Genomic DNA, 17,322 nt, shown 5'->3' with positions numbered 1-17,322 from the left:
TCTACCCACAGTTTTATAAATGAGACCCCTGATGGTTAATTGTGTGGTTAAACTATACTTTACAAACACTTGATGCCAAACAGTGGATCACTTCACATATCTGAGGTAGAACATTCAAAACAATTACGAATTCTTTTTTCAAAAAATATGATTAGTAAATCTTTCTTCCTTCCCTTTTCCTCAACAAAATAAACATCTTAATAGAAAAATAAAGTGCTAATTTGTTTGTGATTCTAAAGAATTAAATCAAATAATTATTGACGATATATTGTTTTGTATGTATTGCGATAACTACCATTATTGTTTTATTGCCTTTATTGCCCAGCCCTCGTTATAAGACATAAAAATACTCATCTTGGAATAATAATAATCTGTGTCTATTATGTTTTTTTTATAAAACGGGTAGCTCAAATCAAGCAATCTGATTGGTTCACAGTGGTGGTATCATGAGCGTGTGAAACGCTATGACGTCGAATTCCTTTGCACAGATGCGTATCACTCTGTGACAAAGTAACGTTAGAAAGTAACACCAGGCACGGTATCAGTACCACACACCCATCGACCACAGTATCACCTGGCAACAATGTCGCCAAGAATACGCAAGCAAGCGGACACGGCAAAGATACACAAACCACTGTTTACTGTTATACGTCACTGTGTGCGTGTTTTTTGAGGGTTTGCATTCCAAGTTAAATATGAATAAACAAAAAAACCCTCTTCATCATGCATCCCTGACTGGAGAAAAAAAGGCAACAGCTTCATTCATTCCTGCATTTCCATACTTTGTTCCACATCTTCCACGTGCAGTATCCCTCCAGTCACAAAGATCTTAAACATGCTTTCCTTTCTGCATCACAAAGCGAACATGAGCTACGCACCACTTGGACATCAGAGGGAACTCTGGAAAGGAAGTCCAGAAGCTCGTTGTTGTCGATCATGTACGGATCACGTAGCTTCTTGGTGAACTTATTCACACCTGCAGAAGAAAGAAATCAGCTCAGAGTATATATGCAAAGTTGTGGAACCAACTGGTGGAACAAAACCGGGACTCACCCCAGGCCAGCACAAGGTATCGAAGAGGTATGAGGTAGAGAAGAACCGTGGCCGAGCACAAGGCAGTGATCGCCAGCCAGCTTAGAAAAGGCACTCTCCAATTAAAGGTGCTGCGGAGGGAAGAAGAGCAGAACACAAAGAAATATCAAGTGTTGCTGTATGAGTGAGGAAAATGTCAGAAACAAATGAAACATATTTTAAGCTCGGGGTGTTGGTGGGAGCCAGGCTAGCTGTTTCCACCTGTTTTCAGTCTTTATGCTAAGCTAAGCTAACCAGCTGCCGGTTATAGCTTCATGTTTATATGAGTGGTATCAATGTTCTCGTCTAACTCTCCGCAAGAAAGCTAATAAACTTTATAATCCAGCAGCATATTTTATAAGCTTTTTGTGTGTTTTGGGTGCCAAAATCTTAATTTGTAAAGAAACTAGTGACTAAAGCCATTAAATCTAATGTGGTGGAGTAAAAAGTACAACATCTCCCTCTGAGACTGAGACGCAGTGGAGGAAAAGTAGAAAGTGGCAAGACAAGGAAAAGAGAAGTAGAGGTTAGTACTTATAGTAAGCTTTTCTTATCTGGGTTTTAGCTGCTGGACAGTCAGAAGAAAATATTTAGATAGATGATGATTTTAAAAAGCTCACTTCTTTATTCTCTCTCCGTACGACGCCACCTCATCCAGAGCGCTCTGTACGCTGATGAACACGTCTTGGATGGCGTATAGTTTATCCATGAAGCCCTTGGGCTCTGAATCCTGAAAAGAACGAGGGAAAGATCTGTGTTTTAACATTCAGTACTGTGAACGCCGGCCGATATCACACATGGATGACGACACTACCTTGTCCTCTTTATCCTCTTCAATATCTTCCCATTCAAACATGGCCTCCATGGACTGCAGCAGAAAAGAAAGCAGTGACATTCAACACTTGTCTGAAATGGTGTTGTTATATCATTATAAAAACAAAGTGCTTCTAACCGTGTCAGCTGTTTCCTTGCTCGGGCAGAAGAAGTAGTTCCAGACCAGCAGCAGCAGCAGCGCCAGCGGCAACATGTAGAGCTCGAAGTTCCACACCACCACCACAAACAGCTGCGGATGAAAGCAAGGAAAACGTGAGACTGGCTGCTTCTCATTCCTCTAACACGTCAGCTCCCTCGCGCGCGTCTCAATCCTAAATCATCTCCCATGTACGATGCAAGGAAAACATCTGAGGAGAGAGGAATCAACGTCCTCTGCAGAGACATCGGATGCTAATGACGACAGAGTCAACAGATGATTTTTTAACACTATATTGAAGACATCTTCAACGCAAAATAAAAATATGAGTGAGGGGTCTGGCAGTCCATCCCCAGGAAAATTTGAGCATTAAGCACTTTATTTCCTGCAGTCTGGTGATTTTTTTCTGCACCGATTTATGGTGGAAATGTTTTTATTAATGTAAAGTGAAACAAAAGACGGGAAACTCTAACAGAGTCTAAGTCAGCGCAGCTCTCAGGCATCCTGTATTGCTTTCAGTTCACACTTCTGTTTTCTCATTTTAATATCATCCCTGCTGAGTCAGCACACATGCAGGTGTGATTTAGTCTTCCCTCCTCCTCCTCCTTTTGTCATGTTTACAGGAAGAGAACAGAAAGCAAAACGACCAGGTGATCTCTTGAAAACTCATCTCTTCCGAGAATACTTCTTCTTATAACACCTCTAACATGTACTTCCTGTGCTTTTCTTCTTCTTCTATCCACCTACAATTATCTTGTATTGATTGCACTTTTTGTTAACTCTTCCCTCCTTCCCTATGTATTTACCCCACTGATGCCATATGTGCCATTAGCGCTTACTAGTATTTATTGCTGCTCTTACTAATATGTGTGTTTTTGGGTCATTTTATATTCAGTGGCTTGTTAATTAAGATGAAGTTCCTTTTTTGGACAACACACTTTTGTTTCCACTAGATTTAAATTGCATTGCATGTTTTGTTACTGTGCAAATAAACCAGTGGTGGGGACATGTCCCCAGGGTCCCCATTTTAAATGACACCTGTGGTTGGAGTTCATATTTGCACCGATTCAGACTGCAGGCCAAAGAGAACCAAATCTGATTTTTTTTTTTTTTGTAGAAATGTGACTCTGATCTGATTTTTGTTTATGACATTGTGAACAGCCCAAGTCACATGCAATCTGATCCTTTCCGGTTCGGATTTGGTCTTCATGTTTTGAAATGTGACCTCAGGTCGGACAGTCAGATCAGAGTTCACGTGACTCATAATTCTGCGTCTCGTGCATGCTAATGTCCCGATGGAAACAGTAGAGAAAGAGAGTTTTAGGGCTTATACCTGCTGTCCAGAGTCAGACTGGACACAAAGTTGTAAACATTTGTCATAAATCAGGAGAAATACAGGAAAACAGGAAAAGGGAAAGTATGAGATAGCCTTCATGTGTACTTCCATACTGTGGCGTGCTTGTTTTGAAGTATTCTTCTGCGCATGCGGGTCTCTTTCAGGCCGTGGACAGTTCACACTGGAGTCTGATATAAATCATTTAAAAATAATGGATCTGGGTAATAAATTAAGGCCTGCAGTGTGAATGTAGCCATAAAGTCCAGAAAATAATAAAGACACACAGTTGCTGCTACCGGCCCTAAAAAAAGCATCTGCACATTCATTATAAGCGTTGTGTGTTTTTGGATTTTAAACGGAGAAACAGGCTGTTTCATTTTGGCGATACGTGGTTCTCACAGGGCAGCGACGCTAGAAACACATCATTTTATAGACCATGATGCATTGCTGCAGATTAAACTACCAAACAGGATATAAAGGAGTTAAAATGAGCTCAACCTTAAAGATCTACAGCAGTAAAAAGCAGCATTCACGTTGATGCAGCAGGAATATTAATCCAGAAACACCAGATATAACAAAGGAACACTGACGGGAACATTTTACTGCACTGTGAGTACTTTCATACTTAAACTAAGTTAAGCTAATAATATTTGTTTTACTTAAGTAATGTTTGAATGCAGGACTTTTCCTTTTGGTGAAGTATTTCAGCAGTGAGGTATTAGTACTTTTACGCAAGTAAAGGATCTGAATACTTACCGCTGGTGTCGGCCTGATAAAATGTTTCTACTCTACTCGAATTAGGTGATGAGGAGCACCCGATGTGTGTGTCAGCGTGTTTCATACCACAAAAGAGGTGATGCTCCTCTGCGCAGACTCCCACTCAAAGCAGCTGTTGATGTACGTCCCGTAACTAATCAGGACCATGATGCACCGCTTCACACGGTTAAAGTTCTGCTGCAGCAACTAAAACACACACATTATAATACTTCTTAATGGTTCAAGTTTTATAAAACATATATTAGGATGTTTATTTGGGAATACTTCTAATATCATGAACACACACACTGTAGTTTATTCTGACTCAGTCCCACATACACCGACCTGCTGCCACAAGTACTCACTAGAGCACCACACGTGGATTCATCCGCCGCTGAAAGTAGTCCCCAACAAGTGCACTATTTCCTCCTGTTTGTCTGATAGAAACTACAGTGAGCAGCTGTTTGAGGAAATTACCGAGCCTTTTTAAACATGAAACTATATATCTGTGAGGTGTTTTTAAAAGATTTACATCTTCAGGAGGAACTAATGGGCTCGGAGCTGAGAGCCACAGACAGGAAGTGCTGAGAGACGGACTGACAGGTTTTAGTCTGCACATGGGCTTTGTTAACGATAAGGAAAACATAAAGTATCACCAGCATTTAAATATACTGCTAACATCTGTCTGCCAACTACTTTCTTCACATACCACCGTTTTTACCGTTAAACATGCAAACAACAATGTAAAATATGAACTCCTGAATTCCGACCACTCATTTTGCATTAAATTCATCTTGAGTACTTGGGGGCAGAACTTACTTAACCCAACAAGCTATAATCTGTGCCTCTTTGGGCCTTGTAATGTTGGCATGGCTAACATGTTAGCAAAGTATTGCCAAATTACTCCTTACAGAGCATTGGGAATTACAGTCCAATCCAATCACTCTCTTTTAGTTCTGTTTTTGGTCTCTACCGACTCCTGAGGGAAATGTCCGGCTATTTTTAAATTTATTCTTTTTCTTTCAACGTATTTATTGACTTTTATTTATAAAATTTTGTTGTCTTTTGTCGATTTTATTATTTCGCGATTATCATTTCTATTTTTCAGGTGCAACAGTGTCCAATTGTTGTTTTTTGTCTTATTATCAGCTCATCAATCATCTGTATGGCACTTTGAGTTTCACCTACTTCTTATCTGCTATTTATTTTTATTTCCAGTCACTGCACTTTATGTAATAGTCTTATAATTGATCAACCTAATCAACCTACATTTCTTCACTTGTCATGATTAACATGACAGTGTATTATAACATACCTGCTTGGAGACTTTTGGCTCCTCCTCAATGTATTTCTGCTCTGCAGGGACGACAGTCTTCAAAGCAGCTTTAACCTGAAAAGGAAAACACACTCTTAGAAGAGGTCATGTGACCGAGGCAGTACAGATACAGTACTCAGATTCTTTACTTTAGTAAAAGTGTTAAAATACTACTAATACAAATAAAAAGAAAGTCCTTTATTCAAAGTCCTACTTAAGTAAAACAACAGAAGTATTATAATCAGAGCTGCCAAGTCTCAGGCATCGAGCGCGAGACTCTCACAACTCGTCACCTTTCACTCGCTCTCACACGCAGTGAAAAACTCATTTATAACCAATAACGTCGACTCGTGTCATGAATCAACTCCGCCCAGCGTACACCATGACAGTAATCAAGTGGACAGTTTGTGATCGAGTGGTTATTGTAACTGTCTGAAGGGGAAACTACAGCATTAGGAGAGCAATAACGTAATGCAGGTACACTAAAAACATTAATATTATGACTTGACTCAACATGTCAGGGAACACAGATCTGTGGGGGAGATTCTGAATGTGCAGATAGTTTTGGACAAGAGCAGAAAATCTGCTGAAACACAGGAGCTATTAAAGTCCAGGAGTTTCTAACTGAATTAAATTAAAGGAGACCTATTATGCTTTTCCACATTTTATGACTTATCTAACTTTGACAACATAACAAGAACATTTTTGTTGGAATACAATCGATCGGTGGATTACTATGAGGCTTCATAGGTGAGTCGCGTCAATTTTGATTGTACTGGCTGGTCTGACTGAGGCGCTGATTGTACTGTGTACTGCTGTGGTAATTGTATCTTGAAATGGAGGATTTTAGCTTTTCAAACAGTGTGTCATATGAGTATGAAGTTAACATAGCAGCTGTGTGCACGTACCGAAAGCTGCCAACAGGTCATTAACGTGGGGCAGGCTGCACGCTCCGCTGCTGAAATGCTTCTGAGAGGCTTCCAGTGTGAGTTGACACCGTAAATAAACGTCCGTCCCTCAGAATTCCCATGACGCATGAGGGTGAGGGGAGTTTTGTTAAAATGTGCTAATAAGTTCGCCATTTGTTTGAAAAACAAATGTTACTTAATGATTTAGGTTTATTAAAACGTGTCTCCTTAGAATATAGTGTTTTTTGTTGTGGTGGTTTACCATTGAAACCAGGAGGGAAGGGAAGGTTTCATTTGATAAGAACGGTTTGAATTTTCCCGGTACAGCGAAGCTGCATGTGGCGTCATTGTTCGTCCATGTCCTCAACGATCAACTGAGCTAAACTTCATGGTCCACGTTCAGGGCCCCCTAACAGCTGGGGCCCCTCAGCTTATGTATTTACCCCATTGATGTCGTACGTGCTATTTGCTCTTACTAGAATTTATTGTCAGTTGTAGATCTCGTGCTGTATTGATGCTTTATTGCTGCTTGTATGTTCCTTAAATGTAAGTCGCTTTGGATAAAAGCGTCTGCCAAATGAGTAAATGGAAATGGAATTTAAAATGTGTTATATAATCTTATCCACTGTTTTTATTAAAAATTGCAATATGTTAAATTAACTAATTATGTCGTGGAGTACAAAGTATAACATTTGCTTCTGCATTGCAGTGGAGTAGATGTATAAAATAGCATCAAATGGAAATGCTCATGTGCATGTACCTTTCCACCACTGGATAAATTAAAACCATCACTGCAAACATCACAGACACTCACAGTGTTGTAGATAACATCGATCTCCAGGTAGATGACTCCTTTAGTCGGACCTGTCAGCTCTTTATTTTTCAACATGTACCCCTTCTGCTCCCCGTTACGGATCTGATGGAAATAAAACATCACATCAGGGTTTGGATTTATACACTTCAAATAAAGTATAAACAATCTGCGGAAAGTGAGTTCAGCTGTCTTTACTATGTTTACTTCATGTCCTGCATTTATGTGAAGTGCCCAGGTGATGGGATGTGACCACAAACATAATCCCTACTGCAGGGTCCTACTTATGTCTCCTGTTGAACCCTGAAATATTTAATTTTTCATCTTGTTTTAAAGGCAAGTCTTCAAAACCTGTCCCCAGTCTACTGAGAACCAGTATTAGGATACATATTTTATTTATTGTGTCCTGTCTCTTGTTACCACAGACTGTATAAAAGAAGCAGACGTAGCCAGCCTGACGTCATGTTGGTTGGTTTGAAGCAAGTTTGGCATTTTGGCCGTCGCCATGTTGGTTTTTTGCAACCAGACGTGGCCATATTTGGAGGAGAGGGTGACAGGGACAGAGAGAAAAAGAATAAACATAATAATTGTTCTGAAAAGTTTTTAAATTATTGTTATTTTCATTGTCTGTTATTTAAGTAATTCTTCCTTTTATTTGTTATTTTGTTACAGTTTAATATCCACACACTCACACACATGTTTTACGGTTTTATTTACTTTATTTTTAACTATATATATATATACACATGTTATTATAATTATTATTATTTTTAGTGATTAATGAACTGTATAAAATGAATTGTTCTTTTGTAATTTATTTGTAGCTTTAGTAATACTGATGTTTTACATTCATGCCAATAAAGCTAGATTGAATTGAATTGATCTGAATTGAAGTGAATGCAGGTTAAAGGCACTTTTCAGACCCGGATGTTCCTGCTTGCTTGTTACACTCACGTGTAATAAGGGAATGGCCACTTTTCCCAGGAAGTCCGCACTCCTGTCTCTGTCCTCATCAAACACCGTCACCTCCAACACTGAGTGAATGTCTTTCACGTTACTGAGGAAAAAGAAACAAGTCAAAGAGGAGAGGAATAAGTTAGAATGAGTTAGACTACCTGTGTCTATATACAGAGCCATATCAGAGTTTTATTAAATATCAGATTAAAGCCAGTAAAACACCACGTTTATACTTTAATTTTCAACTGTGTAGTATTGTACACCTAGATGTTAAGCATTTTTATAGGATGGCGCATCCTCCTGCCTTGAAGAGATACTAACCTCTACAGAATATAATTAACACTGGTTTTAGTAGAGATACCATGATGTTGGTTCCAAGGCCTTTTCTTGTTAACAATAACATTTTAGGGGAAAAGTTTCCACTTTTGGCACGACAATGGGAACGTTAACAAATAACCAGAGATGTATTCAGAGCTTCTGCTTCAGTAAAAGTACCAATAAAACAATGTAAACAATCTGAAAAGGACCAAGCAACTACAGCTGTCAAATTAAGGTAATGAAGTAAATATAAAATACAAAGATTTGCCTCTGAGACGTAGTGGAGCACAAGTATAAAGTATCAGAAGACACAGCTGAAAGAGACCAAGGATTTCTGCGTTACGTGGTCTGATCGTCACTCACAAAGTGAAGACTTTGTTCCACTCGGGATTGAGGTTCTTGTAAACAGTATGTGTCTGTAGTCTGTCGTTATTCAGCTCCAACACACAGAACGGATCACTCTTACCTACAAAAACAGAGAAGGAAACACATTGACAGCTGCTGTGGGATCCAGAACAGGAGCGTAAAGTACAGTACAGGATGTATGATGAGTGTGTGATTACCGGTTACGTCTGCAGCCATGAGTCCTTCTGCTCTCATCACCTTCACCTGCACGATGCCCACATCTCTGAGGTTAGAGAACGACTTCAACACACCCTGGAGAAGGACAGAGGCACAACAACAGGAAGGTACTCATGCTGCTGTGCTTTGTTTTGCAGTGTATCTGTCTGATACTACAGATAAGAGTTTTCCTTTAATGTGAACCTGTCACACTCTGCCTGTCAGCCAGACCTTGTTTTGCACTTGAGTTTAGTTAATTATCTGTCTTATAGTATGTTGAGTTTTGAGTTCTGTCCTTTCTAGTGCCTGTAGTCCAGTATCTCTTATATAGTCCGTGTCTTGAGTTTCAGTTATTCCTTGTGTCCAGTTACTCTGTGCGCTTGTGCTGGTTGGTCTGTTACTGTCTGGTTGTGGGGTTATTACCTGTCCGCTGGTGTTTAGTAGTGGTTTGGTATTTTCCTGATTTCAGTTCTGTTCCAGTCTCATGTATTAGTTCTGTACCTTCATGCTTGAGTTCTGTCTGCTTGTCTATTTATGTTCTCTGCCAGCTTCATTAATCTGATTTTGTTCATTCCAGTCTCTGTGTAGCCTTTATTATTATTCATCCCCGTCTTACTTAGTATCTGTCCTGTCTCGTATCTTAGTTCTTTGTCCTGTACCCTGGTCTATCTGAACTCTGTTTTACCTCAGCTTCTGTCTGTTTTCCCTGTTGGTGTTAGTTTTGTGTTGATCTGTCTGCTTGTGTCTTTATTAGTTTATCCTCTGGTCTGTTATGTGTTCAGTAACCTGTGTCTCTCTCTGTTTTCCCTGCTGTCTCTCTGTCTGCCTCGTTAGCCTCATGCTCCTCACCTGTGTTGCTCCCGCCCTGCTCGTTAGTCCCTGTGTATATATACCTGGTGTTTCTGTCTTGTCTTTGTCGGGTCATTGTTCGTTGTCACCCGGTGCTGCAGTATGTCCTCTTGTGGTTTTGCCTCACTCGTCGTGTCTCCCTGTTTCTCTGCTCATTTTGGATTTGGATTTCTGTTGGACAACCTTTGTTTTTGGACTCTGTCAATCAGCCACTCAGTCTGTAAGTGTGCTCGTCTTTTGTTGCCTTAAATAAATCACTGAACTGCACCTGCTAGCTTTCGTGTCCTGCGTTTGGGTCCTCCAACCTACTCAACGCTGCCTTCACCACACAAATTGTGACAGAACCTGAGTCATTCACTTAGTTTAGTTATTCAGTTAAAGTTCACACACAGAATTAAGAGTTCTTCTTCAGTCATTTTTCTTTATTTGATTTAAGCAGAATCAGTATATGGTTCCTTCTTTTATTATTTTGTTTCAAACCCCCCCCAAAAAAGTAACTTTGTCACAAAAAACCTCTTGTATTGTTTTTTTTTTTATTTGATTTTGAAACAAAATAATGAAATAACGAACCATACATGGATTAAGCAGCAGCCTCAGGCCCTTCTACCTTTTGTTAATTAGTTGTTATAACTTTATTTTAACAGATCCTCCTGGTTTGATGCTACTTCACTTCACACAACCTGCGTTTTAATTGTTGGACGACATCAGTAGCATCAGGAGTGCTGCTTACGTATCGTTTCAGTATCTCGCTGCGCTCCCGCGGGTCGTCCAGCGGAGTGACGGACAGGTCGGCGATGGAGACGTGAGCCGAGGCGGTCAGCGTGACCAGCAGCACCACGTAGCCCCGGGACTCCTCCAGCGGCAGATCCAGGTGATGAGTTTGTTCCTTAGCGAGAGTGGAGAGGTCCAACTGGCATCTGGACAACAAAAACACACTCTGAGCTCATGAACTACGTACCTAACTAAGATCATTTACTCAACTACTGAACTTTAAATTGCTGGAGTATTTCATTTGTATTATATAACATTTTCTGCACATGCCATCCCGCTACAGTTCAGAGGGATATATTGTACTTTTAAAGTTGCCAGTTTATTAGACACATAGCTAAAACTAGGTGTACCAAAGTGAGAACCTATGGGTCTGAAAAGGGCCTTTAAACCTGCGTTCTCTCTGGCAGCCAGCAGGGGGCGACTCCTCTGTCTGCAGAAAGAAGTGTGATTGTATGGAAGTCTATGAGAAAATGTTTCTACTTGTCAGCTGATTTATTCCCTCAGTAAACACTTTCCTGATGAGTTTATGGTCTCAGTTGTTAGTTTCAAGTCTTCTTCAACACAGCATGATGTTCATTTAGTAAATTATGGTCCCATTTAGAGGAACAGAGACCAGAAAGCAGGGGAGGCTTTAGGGCAGGGCTACAAGCTGATTGTGATAACTGCTGCTCTGCGTACTTTCAACCGGCGCCACTGAAAAAGCTTATTAGGAGACGGCTGTAAAAAATGTTTTCTGGTAAGTACGTTTTGTTGCTGGCCAAAATTAGCATCCCAGTTAATATCATCGTTAACGTGATTTACAGATGCACCTTGCAATCTAAAGCAGCTTTTCGACCAAAAGTCCCCGGATCTCTTTTCAAGGAGTTAAAAGGTTCCTTCAGCCCTCCGTTGTGTGCGTTTCCACTGTGGTCTAAAGACCTGCGAAGATCAGGCGAATTAACCGCGTGACGTAAGCTGTAGGCCTGCACGCCGTACAAAGTGATGCACAGGCATCATTATTTGTAACCACTATCCATGAGCAACATTTATAAATGAACATCAGATTTGATTGGAATATAATGACAAACTATAGGCTTTGCTTGACCATTAAAGCAGCTTGTTTGTGTGGGAGTATAATGAAGAGACACACAAGTTTGTTACACATAATAACAAACTGGATAAAGTTCTTTAACTCCAGCACAGAAAAAGCAACACAAAAATAAAAACGCGACAGTTTGGAAGGTTATTAAAACATTTCCAGACCAGTGTCGCCGGAGCGTCGGAGGAACGTGATGTTTAACGAGCTTTATTACCTCCTGTAATCAGCTGTTCCGCTTGTTTTGGAGAGGAGGAGACCGACTTCGGCTCTGTGTAAAAACCTCCTGACTGATAAACTTAAAACAACAACTTCAGACCCAGTATTTAGCGTAACTCCATCAGCTGTTCGCTGTAAACACACCGCTGCACGCTGGCTGCCATTTCCGAGCAATAGGCCAACATTTAATGCCGACGTTCAATCTCAGGCGGACCTCGGCGAGACGTGTGCTATTTGACTGTTGAATGTGATTTTATTGATTTGCAAACAACGGTGGAAAAGAGAGGAGCAGTAGCAGAAAAACATTCTCCAGTTAAAGCCAGCAGCCTCTACTCGCCCATTCGGAAATTCACTGCGAGGCAAAGTACCGGTACTTTCAGAAAGTACTACCCCGCCCAAGCAGGGACTTTTTGGAGGGTAAAATGAAGACCCCAGAACTACATTTAGACCCTGTTCTCTCTGGGGTATAGTTCCTTTGGTTGAAACGCAGCTCAAGCATGCTCGCACCACCCTCTGGTAGAAAAAAATATGGTCACGTCTGGATCCAAAAAAACTAAGATGGCGACGGCCAAAATGGAAAAACTTCAAAAACGGTAGTCTACTACTTTTTTTAATATCTGATGTATTTTTTTTCAACCACTTTTACATCCACCAGGGCAGAGAAACTATTGTTGAACACCTGTTCAACAGCAGCACAAACTACATCCTCCAAAAAGAAACCTTCAGCACAAACATTTTACCCTTTATGATTTATTGCATGATCCTTTATTTATTTGTTGCATAAATTGGTGTCTGAGTGTGTAAATATATATAGTCCTTTCTTTGCCAGGCTGAAATGTGTGTGTGTGCTTATTGAGAAACTCTTAAAAAGAAGATTTGCATGTACTCATCGTACATGTGAAACCAAACCAAACCACAGTAACGGCACTTTGGTTTGGAAATCGTCATTGTGTCAAGTTTCATCTGCTGTCCCTCGGGACTGACATAAAAGTGAAAACAAACGTAATGACTGCAGATGCTTCCAGACGAGGCACGAGCACTGAATGGTTTGAGTATGAAAATGATGTGAATATGAGATATGGACCCGACTCAACAAAGACGGGAGATTTTAGAGCGAATAATCGATGATCAGGAGCTCTGAAGCCGGAGGACCGACAGCCTACTGACAAACTTTACATTCTATTTGATTTGTCCCCCAAACGTCACTTTTCAAACCCTGCTCTTCGGTCAAATACAACATAAACTTTTATTATTTAACAGATGAAACAAATACATGTAGATAACCAGAGAAAAGACCAAACTGACCGTCCAATGAAGTCGTCCCTCCTCCCGGTGTCTCTGTCCCACACGGTGATCTCCAACACTCCTCCGGTCTCTTCGTACAGATGGAGGTCAAACTGCTCCCTCCATTGTGGACTTAGGGTCTTTGGCACAGTCTGCGCGCGTACACACACACACACACACACCTCCATAACTTCAGAGGACATTACATTGACTTACATTCATTTCCTGGAGATTTACCCTAACCACTACCTGCCTAAACCTCACCTTACTCTAAATCTTAAAACAAGTCTTCTACCTAAAATGTGATGAGATTTGCTTTAGGGGATTTGTGTGACTTGTGTAAACATATTTATGTTCCCACAATATGAGTAATCACACACGGATTAAGTACATTTACTCAAGGAATGTACTTATTGTGTAAATATTGTACATATTTATTTCATAACTTTAGATTAATAATACAAAATTTAATCAACAAATAAATTATGATATTACATCAAGACTTTATTGATCCACAGGGAAATCACACACACACTACTAATCAAAAGCTTTAGAAAACCCCCATTATTCTATTTCTAGTTTGTATGTAAATATAAATAGTTCAACTCCAGTGAAAAACCTTAAACGGTAAAAAAGTAAGCAGCAAACTGCGAAAGTTAAAAACGTTAACGTCACCAAAACAGACATTTTCAGATTAAAATTAACAATTAAATGAGAGAGTTTTGTTCATAATTTCACTGTACGATCAACCGATGAGCAGCTGCTCTGTCTTCCTTCATTAATATCAGAGAGAGAGAGAGAGAGAGAGAGTATGATTTTTTAACTATTTATTTGTATGATACAGCTGCAAATAAGTATTTGAACACCTGTCTATCAGCTAGAATTCTGACTCTCAAAGACCTGTTAGTCTGCCTTCAAAATGTCCACCTCCACTCCATTTATTATCCTAAATTAGATGCACCTGTTTGAGGTCGTTAGCTGCATAAAGACACCTGTCCACCCCATACAATCAGTAAGAATCCAACTACTAACATGGCCAAGACCAAAGAGCTGTCCAAAGACACTAGAGACAAAATTGTACACCTCCACAAGGCTGGAAAGGGCTACGGGGAAATTGCCAAGCAGCTTGGTGAAAAAAGGTCCACTGTTGGAGCAATCATTAGAAAATGGAAGAAGCTAAACATGACTGTCAATCTCCCTCGGACTGGGGCTCCATGCAAGATCTCACCTCGTGGGGTCTCAATGATCCTAAGAAAGGTGAGAAATCAGCCCAGAACTACACGGGAGGAGCTGGTCAATGACCTGAAAAGAGCCGGGACCACCGTTTCCAAGGTTACTGTTGGTAATACACTAAGACGTCATGGTTTGAAATCACGCATGGCACGGAAGGTTCCCCTGCTTAAACCAGCACATGTCAAGGCCCGTCTTCAGTTTGCCAATGACCATTTGGATGATCCAGAGGAGTCATGGGAGAAAGTCATGTGGTCAGATGAGACCAAAATAGAACTTTTTGGTCATAATTCCACTAACCGTGTTTGGAGGAAGAAGAATGATGAGTACCATCCCAAGAACACCATCCCTACTGTGAAGCATGGGGGTGGTAGCATCATGCTTTGGGGGTGTTTTTCTGCACATGGGACAGGGCGACTGCACTGTATTAAGGACAGGATGACCGGGGCCATGGATTGCCAGATTTTGGGGAACAACCTCCTTCCCTCAGTTAGAGCATTGAAGATGGGTCGAGGCCGGGTCTTCCAACATGACAATAACCTGAAGCACACAGCCAGGATAACCAAGGAGTGGCTCTGTAAGAAGCATATCAAGGTTCTGGCGTGGCGTAGCCAGTCTCCAGACCTAAACCCAATAGAGAATCTTTGGAGGGAGCTCAAACTCTGTGTTTCTCAGCGACAGCCCAGAAACCTGACTGATCTAGAGAAGATCTGTGTGGAGGAGTGGGCCAAAATCCCTCCTGCAGTGTGTGCAAACCTGCTGAAAAACTACAGGAAACGTTTGACCTCTGTAATTGCAAACAAAGGCTACTGTACCAAATATTAACATTGATTTTCTCAGGTGTTCAAATACTTATTTGCAGCTGTATCATACAAATAAATAGTTAAAAAAATCATACATTGTGATTTCTGGATATTTTTTTTTTAGATTATGTCTCTCACAGTGGACATGCACCTACGATGACAATTTCAGACCCCTCCATGATTTCTAAGTGGGAGAACTTGCAAAATAGCAGGGTGTTCAAATACTTATTTTCCTCACTGTGTGTAAATATGCTGGGAATGACAGCATTATTATGCCGTTTTCTTTGGCATAACTGAGTCCATCAATGGACAGATGAGACGTGTGGTTGACCAAAACGAGGAAACAGGGCTTCTCCTTTGAGCACTTTGCACGTTCATTAAAATGTTTCAGGAAGTCAAATCAAAGTGCGTATCTTTCATCCATCCAGAGGGATTTGCTTCCCATTTGCTGCCAGGTGGTCCGTTGATCAGGAAATTATTGCGGAAGTTGACACGGGGGAAATAAAATATGAAGGTATACTACTCTGTGGCTGAGACAGCACAGGCCAGTGTGACCACTTCAGTGGAGGTCAGTGATCCTGCTTGTTTGAATCCACGTCTGGCCGCCACTTTGTCAGGATTATGTTTCATCAACATACGTCTCCTGGTCCTAACTCACATGTCTGTAACACTTTGTAAAACATTTTCTCTGTTGCCCTGGCAAGACTAGTTTCTCAGCAACAGCGTTGTGTGCCGCTTTAAAATGGCGACGTTTTGAAAGTCTAAACAGATGTTGCATATTTATTGTTGCCAACTTTACTGGAAGTTGTATATTTGTTGTTGCTAAGCATTGCTAACTTGACCACGGAGCCCTAAATGTCAAAAAATGACTTAAAAGGGAGTTAAAAAGTGACGCCAAACGGCCTTGACTGAGCGTCAATATGTGATGAGTCGGGAGTGAGAACGTGTTGTAACCACCAGCTAAAACACTGAAGTTGCATTAAAATTATAATCCGATAATATACATTACATTATTCAGAAATGGGCCATTCTGCAAAATGAGTACTTTCACTTTTGATACTATAAGTATATTTGATGCTAATACTTGTAGTTTTACTTCAGTCAAATGTTAAATGAAGGACTTCTACTTGTAGCGGAAGATTTTTTACACTTTACAGTAGTTCTGAGTACTCCTTCTTAAACCCGGGACAGAGGTCAGCGTCAGCATACCTTGCTTCTGTACTTCTGGGGCCCCAGTCTGAACTTGACGTAGGGGTCACTCAGACCGTTTGGGTCCATGGGAATCAGGTTCCGGCCTTCGATCAGCGCGATGCTGACAATCCCTCTCCAGAGCTGGGATTTCCGATGCAGCTCTGAGAGACGCATTGACTGCTGCTGCTTGGAGACACACACACACACACACACACACACACACACACACACACACACACACACACACACACACACACTGAATGTTACGTGTCACATGTCACATGTCAGGAAAGAGACAGACAGCATGCAAAAAACCCAAAAGCCGCCATAACTGTTTCTCTCAATGACTGAAGCTAACGTCACTTAAGCTAACGTCAAAGAGCTTCCATGTGTAGATGATGTGATGAAAGGACCAGAAGTCGTTGGATTAAACACATCAGGTGACAAACATCTGTGCGTGGAACATAGCTAAGCTACCTAGCTGGTAGCAACCAAGCGCTTGAACGTTAGCTTAGCATTACGGCGCTAACATGTTGTTAGCATGAGACAACAGATTTAGTTCATTGAGCGATTTCACACAAAAATAAAAGTTACTTTACTGTTTTACGATGGACAAAATTATCTTTTAAACTGACAAACATCATGGGTGTTATTCAGCGCACAGTTCAAACAGGATCAATAAATAAGTTGTCTCTCGACGTTGACTACCGTACATATTTTTTCCAAAATAAGGTAATTGAGTAATTATCAGAATTTCAAATCTATATAATAGTGGAGATTTAACAAAAACAAATAAAGATTCATAATTATCTGGAAAAACTGCAGTGTTTTTAATAGGTCTTAGAAAACAACTGAGCTCTTTGGCACAGAGGAAGAAGCAATATCAGGCTTTGGATT

General features: G+C 40.6%; 1 protein-coding gene across 4 annotated transcripts in view; it reads right to left on the bottom strand.

Moving 5' to 3' along the window:
- Positions 1 to 17,322, bottom strand: part of mctp1b (multiple C2 domains, transmembrane 1b) — a 53,591-nt gene that overhangs the window by 9,615 nt on the left and 26,654 nt on the right. For 2 of the 4 annotated variants that reach the window (XM_038733333.1, XM_038733336.1), the window contains 14 exons: positions 16,444 to 16,611; positions 13,223 to 13,353; positions 10,583 to 10,769; positions 9,006 to 9,099; positions 8,806 to 8,908; positions 8,122 to 8,224; positions 7,171 to 7,272; positions 5,449 to 5,523; positions 4,221 to 4,340; positions 2,024 to 2,134; positions 1,886 to 1,939; positions 1,692 to 1,801; positions 1,054 to 1,163; positions 879 to 976 (listed from right to left, as the gene is read on the bottom strand). In XM_038733333.1, coding sequence (XP_038589261.1) covers positions 879 to 976; positions 1,054 to 1,163; positions 1,692 to 1,801; positions 1,886 to 1,939; positions 2,024 to 2,134; positions 4,221 to 4,340; positions 5,449 to 5,523; positions 7,171 to 7,272; positions 8,122 to 8,224; positions 8,806 to 8,908; positions 9,006 to 9,099; positions 10,583 to 10,769; positions 13,223 to 13,353; positions 16,444 to 16,611 — 1,566 coding nt within the window. The remainder of the gene's footprint in view (positions 1 to 878; positions 977 to 1,053; positions 1,164 to 1,691; positions 1,802 to 1,885; positions 1,940 to 2,023; positions 2,135 to 4,220; positions 4,341 to 5,448; positions 5,524 to 7,170; positions 7,273 to 8,121; positions 8,225 to 8,805; positions 8,909 to 9,005; positions 9,100 to 10,582; positions 10,770 to 13,222; positions 13,354 to 16,443; positions 16,612 to 17,322) is intronic. The other 2 variants (XM_038733335.1, XM_038733337.1) reach the window with 1 other exon arrangement.

The sequence above is a fragment of the Micropterus salmoides genome, unplaced genomic scaffold (genome assembly GCF_014851395.1).
Source record: "Micropterus salmoides isolate LMB-PRFRI ecotype aquatic unplaced genomic scaffold, ASM1485139v1 Ms_hic_scaffold_20, whole genome shotgun sequence".
In the NCBI taxonomy this organism is placed as follows: Eukaryota; Metazoa; Chordata; class Actinopteri; order Centrarchiformes; family Centrarchidae; genus Micropterus; species Micropterus salmoides.
Note: the sequence above shows the minus strand (reverse complement) of the source record. Positions and strands in the feature narration are given on the sequence as shown.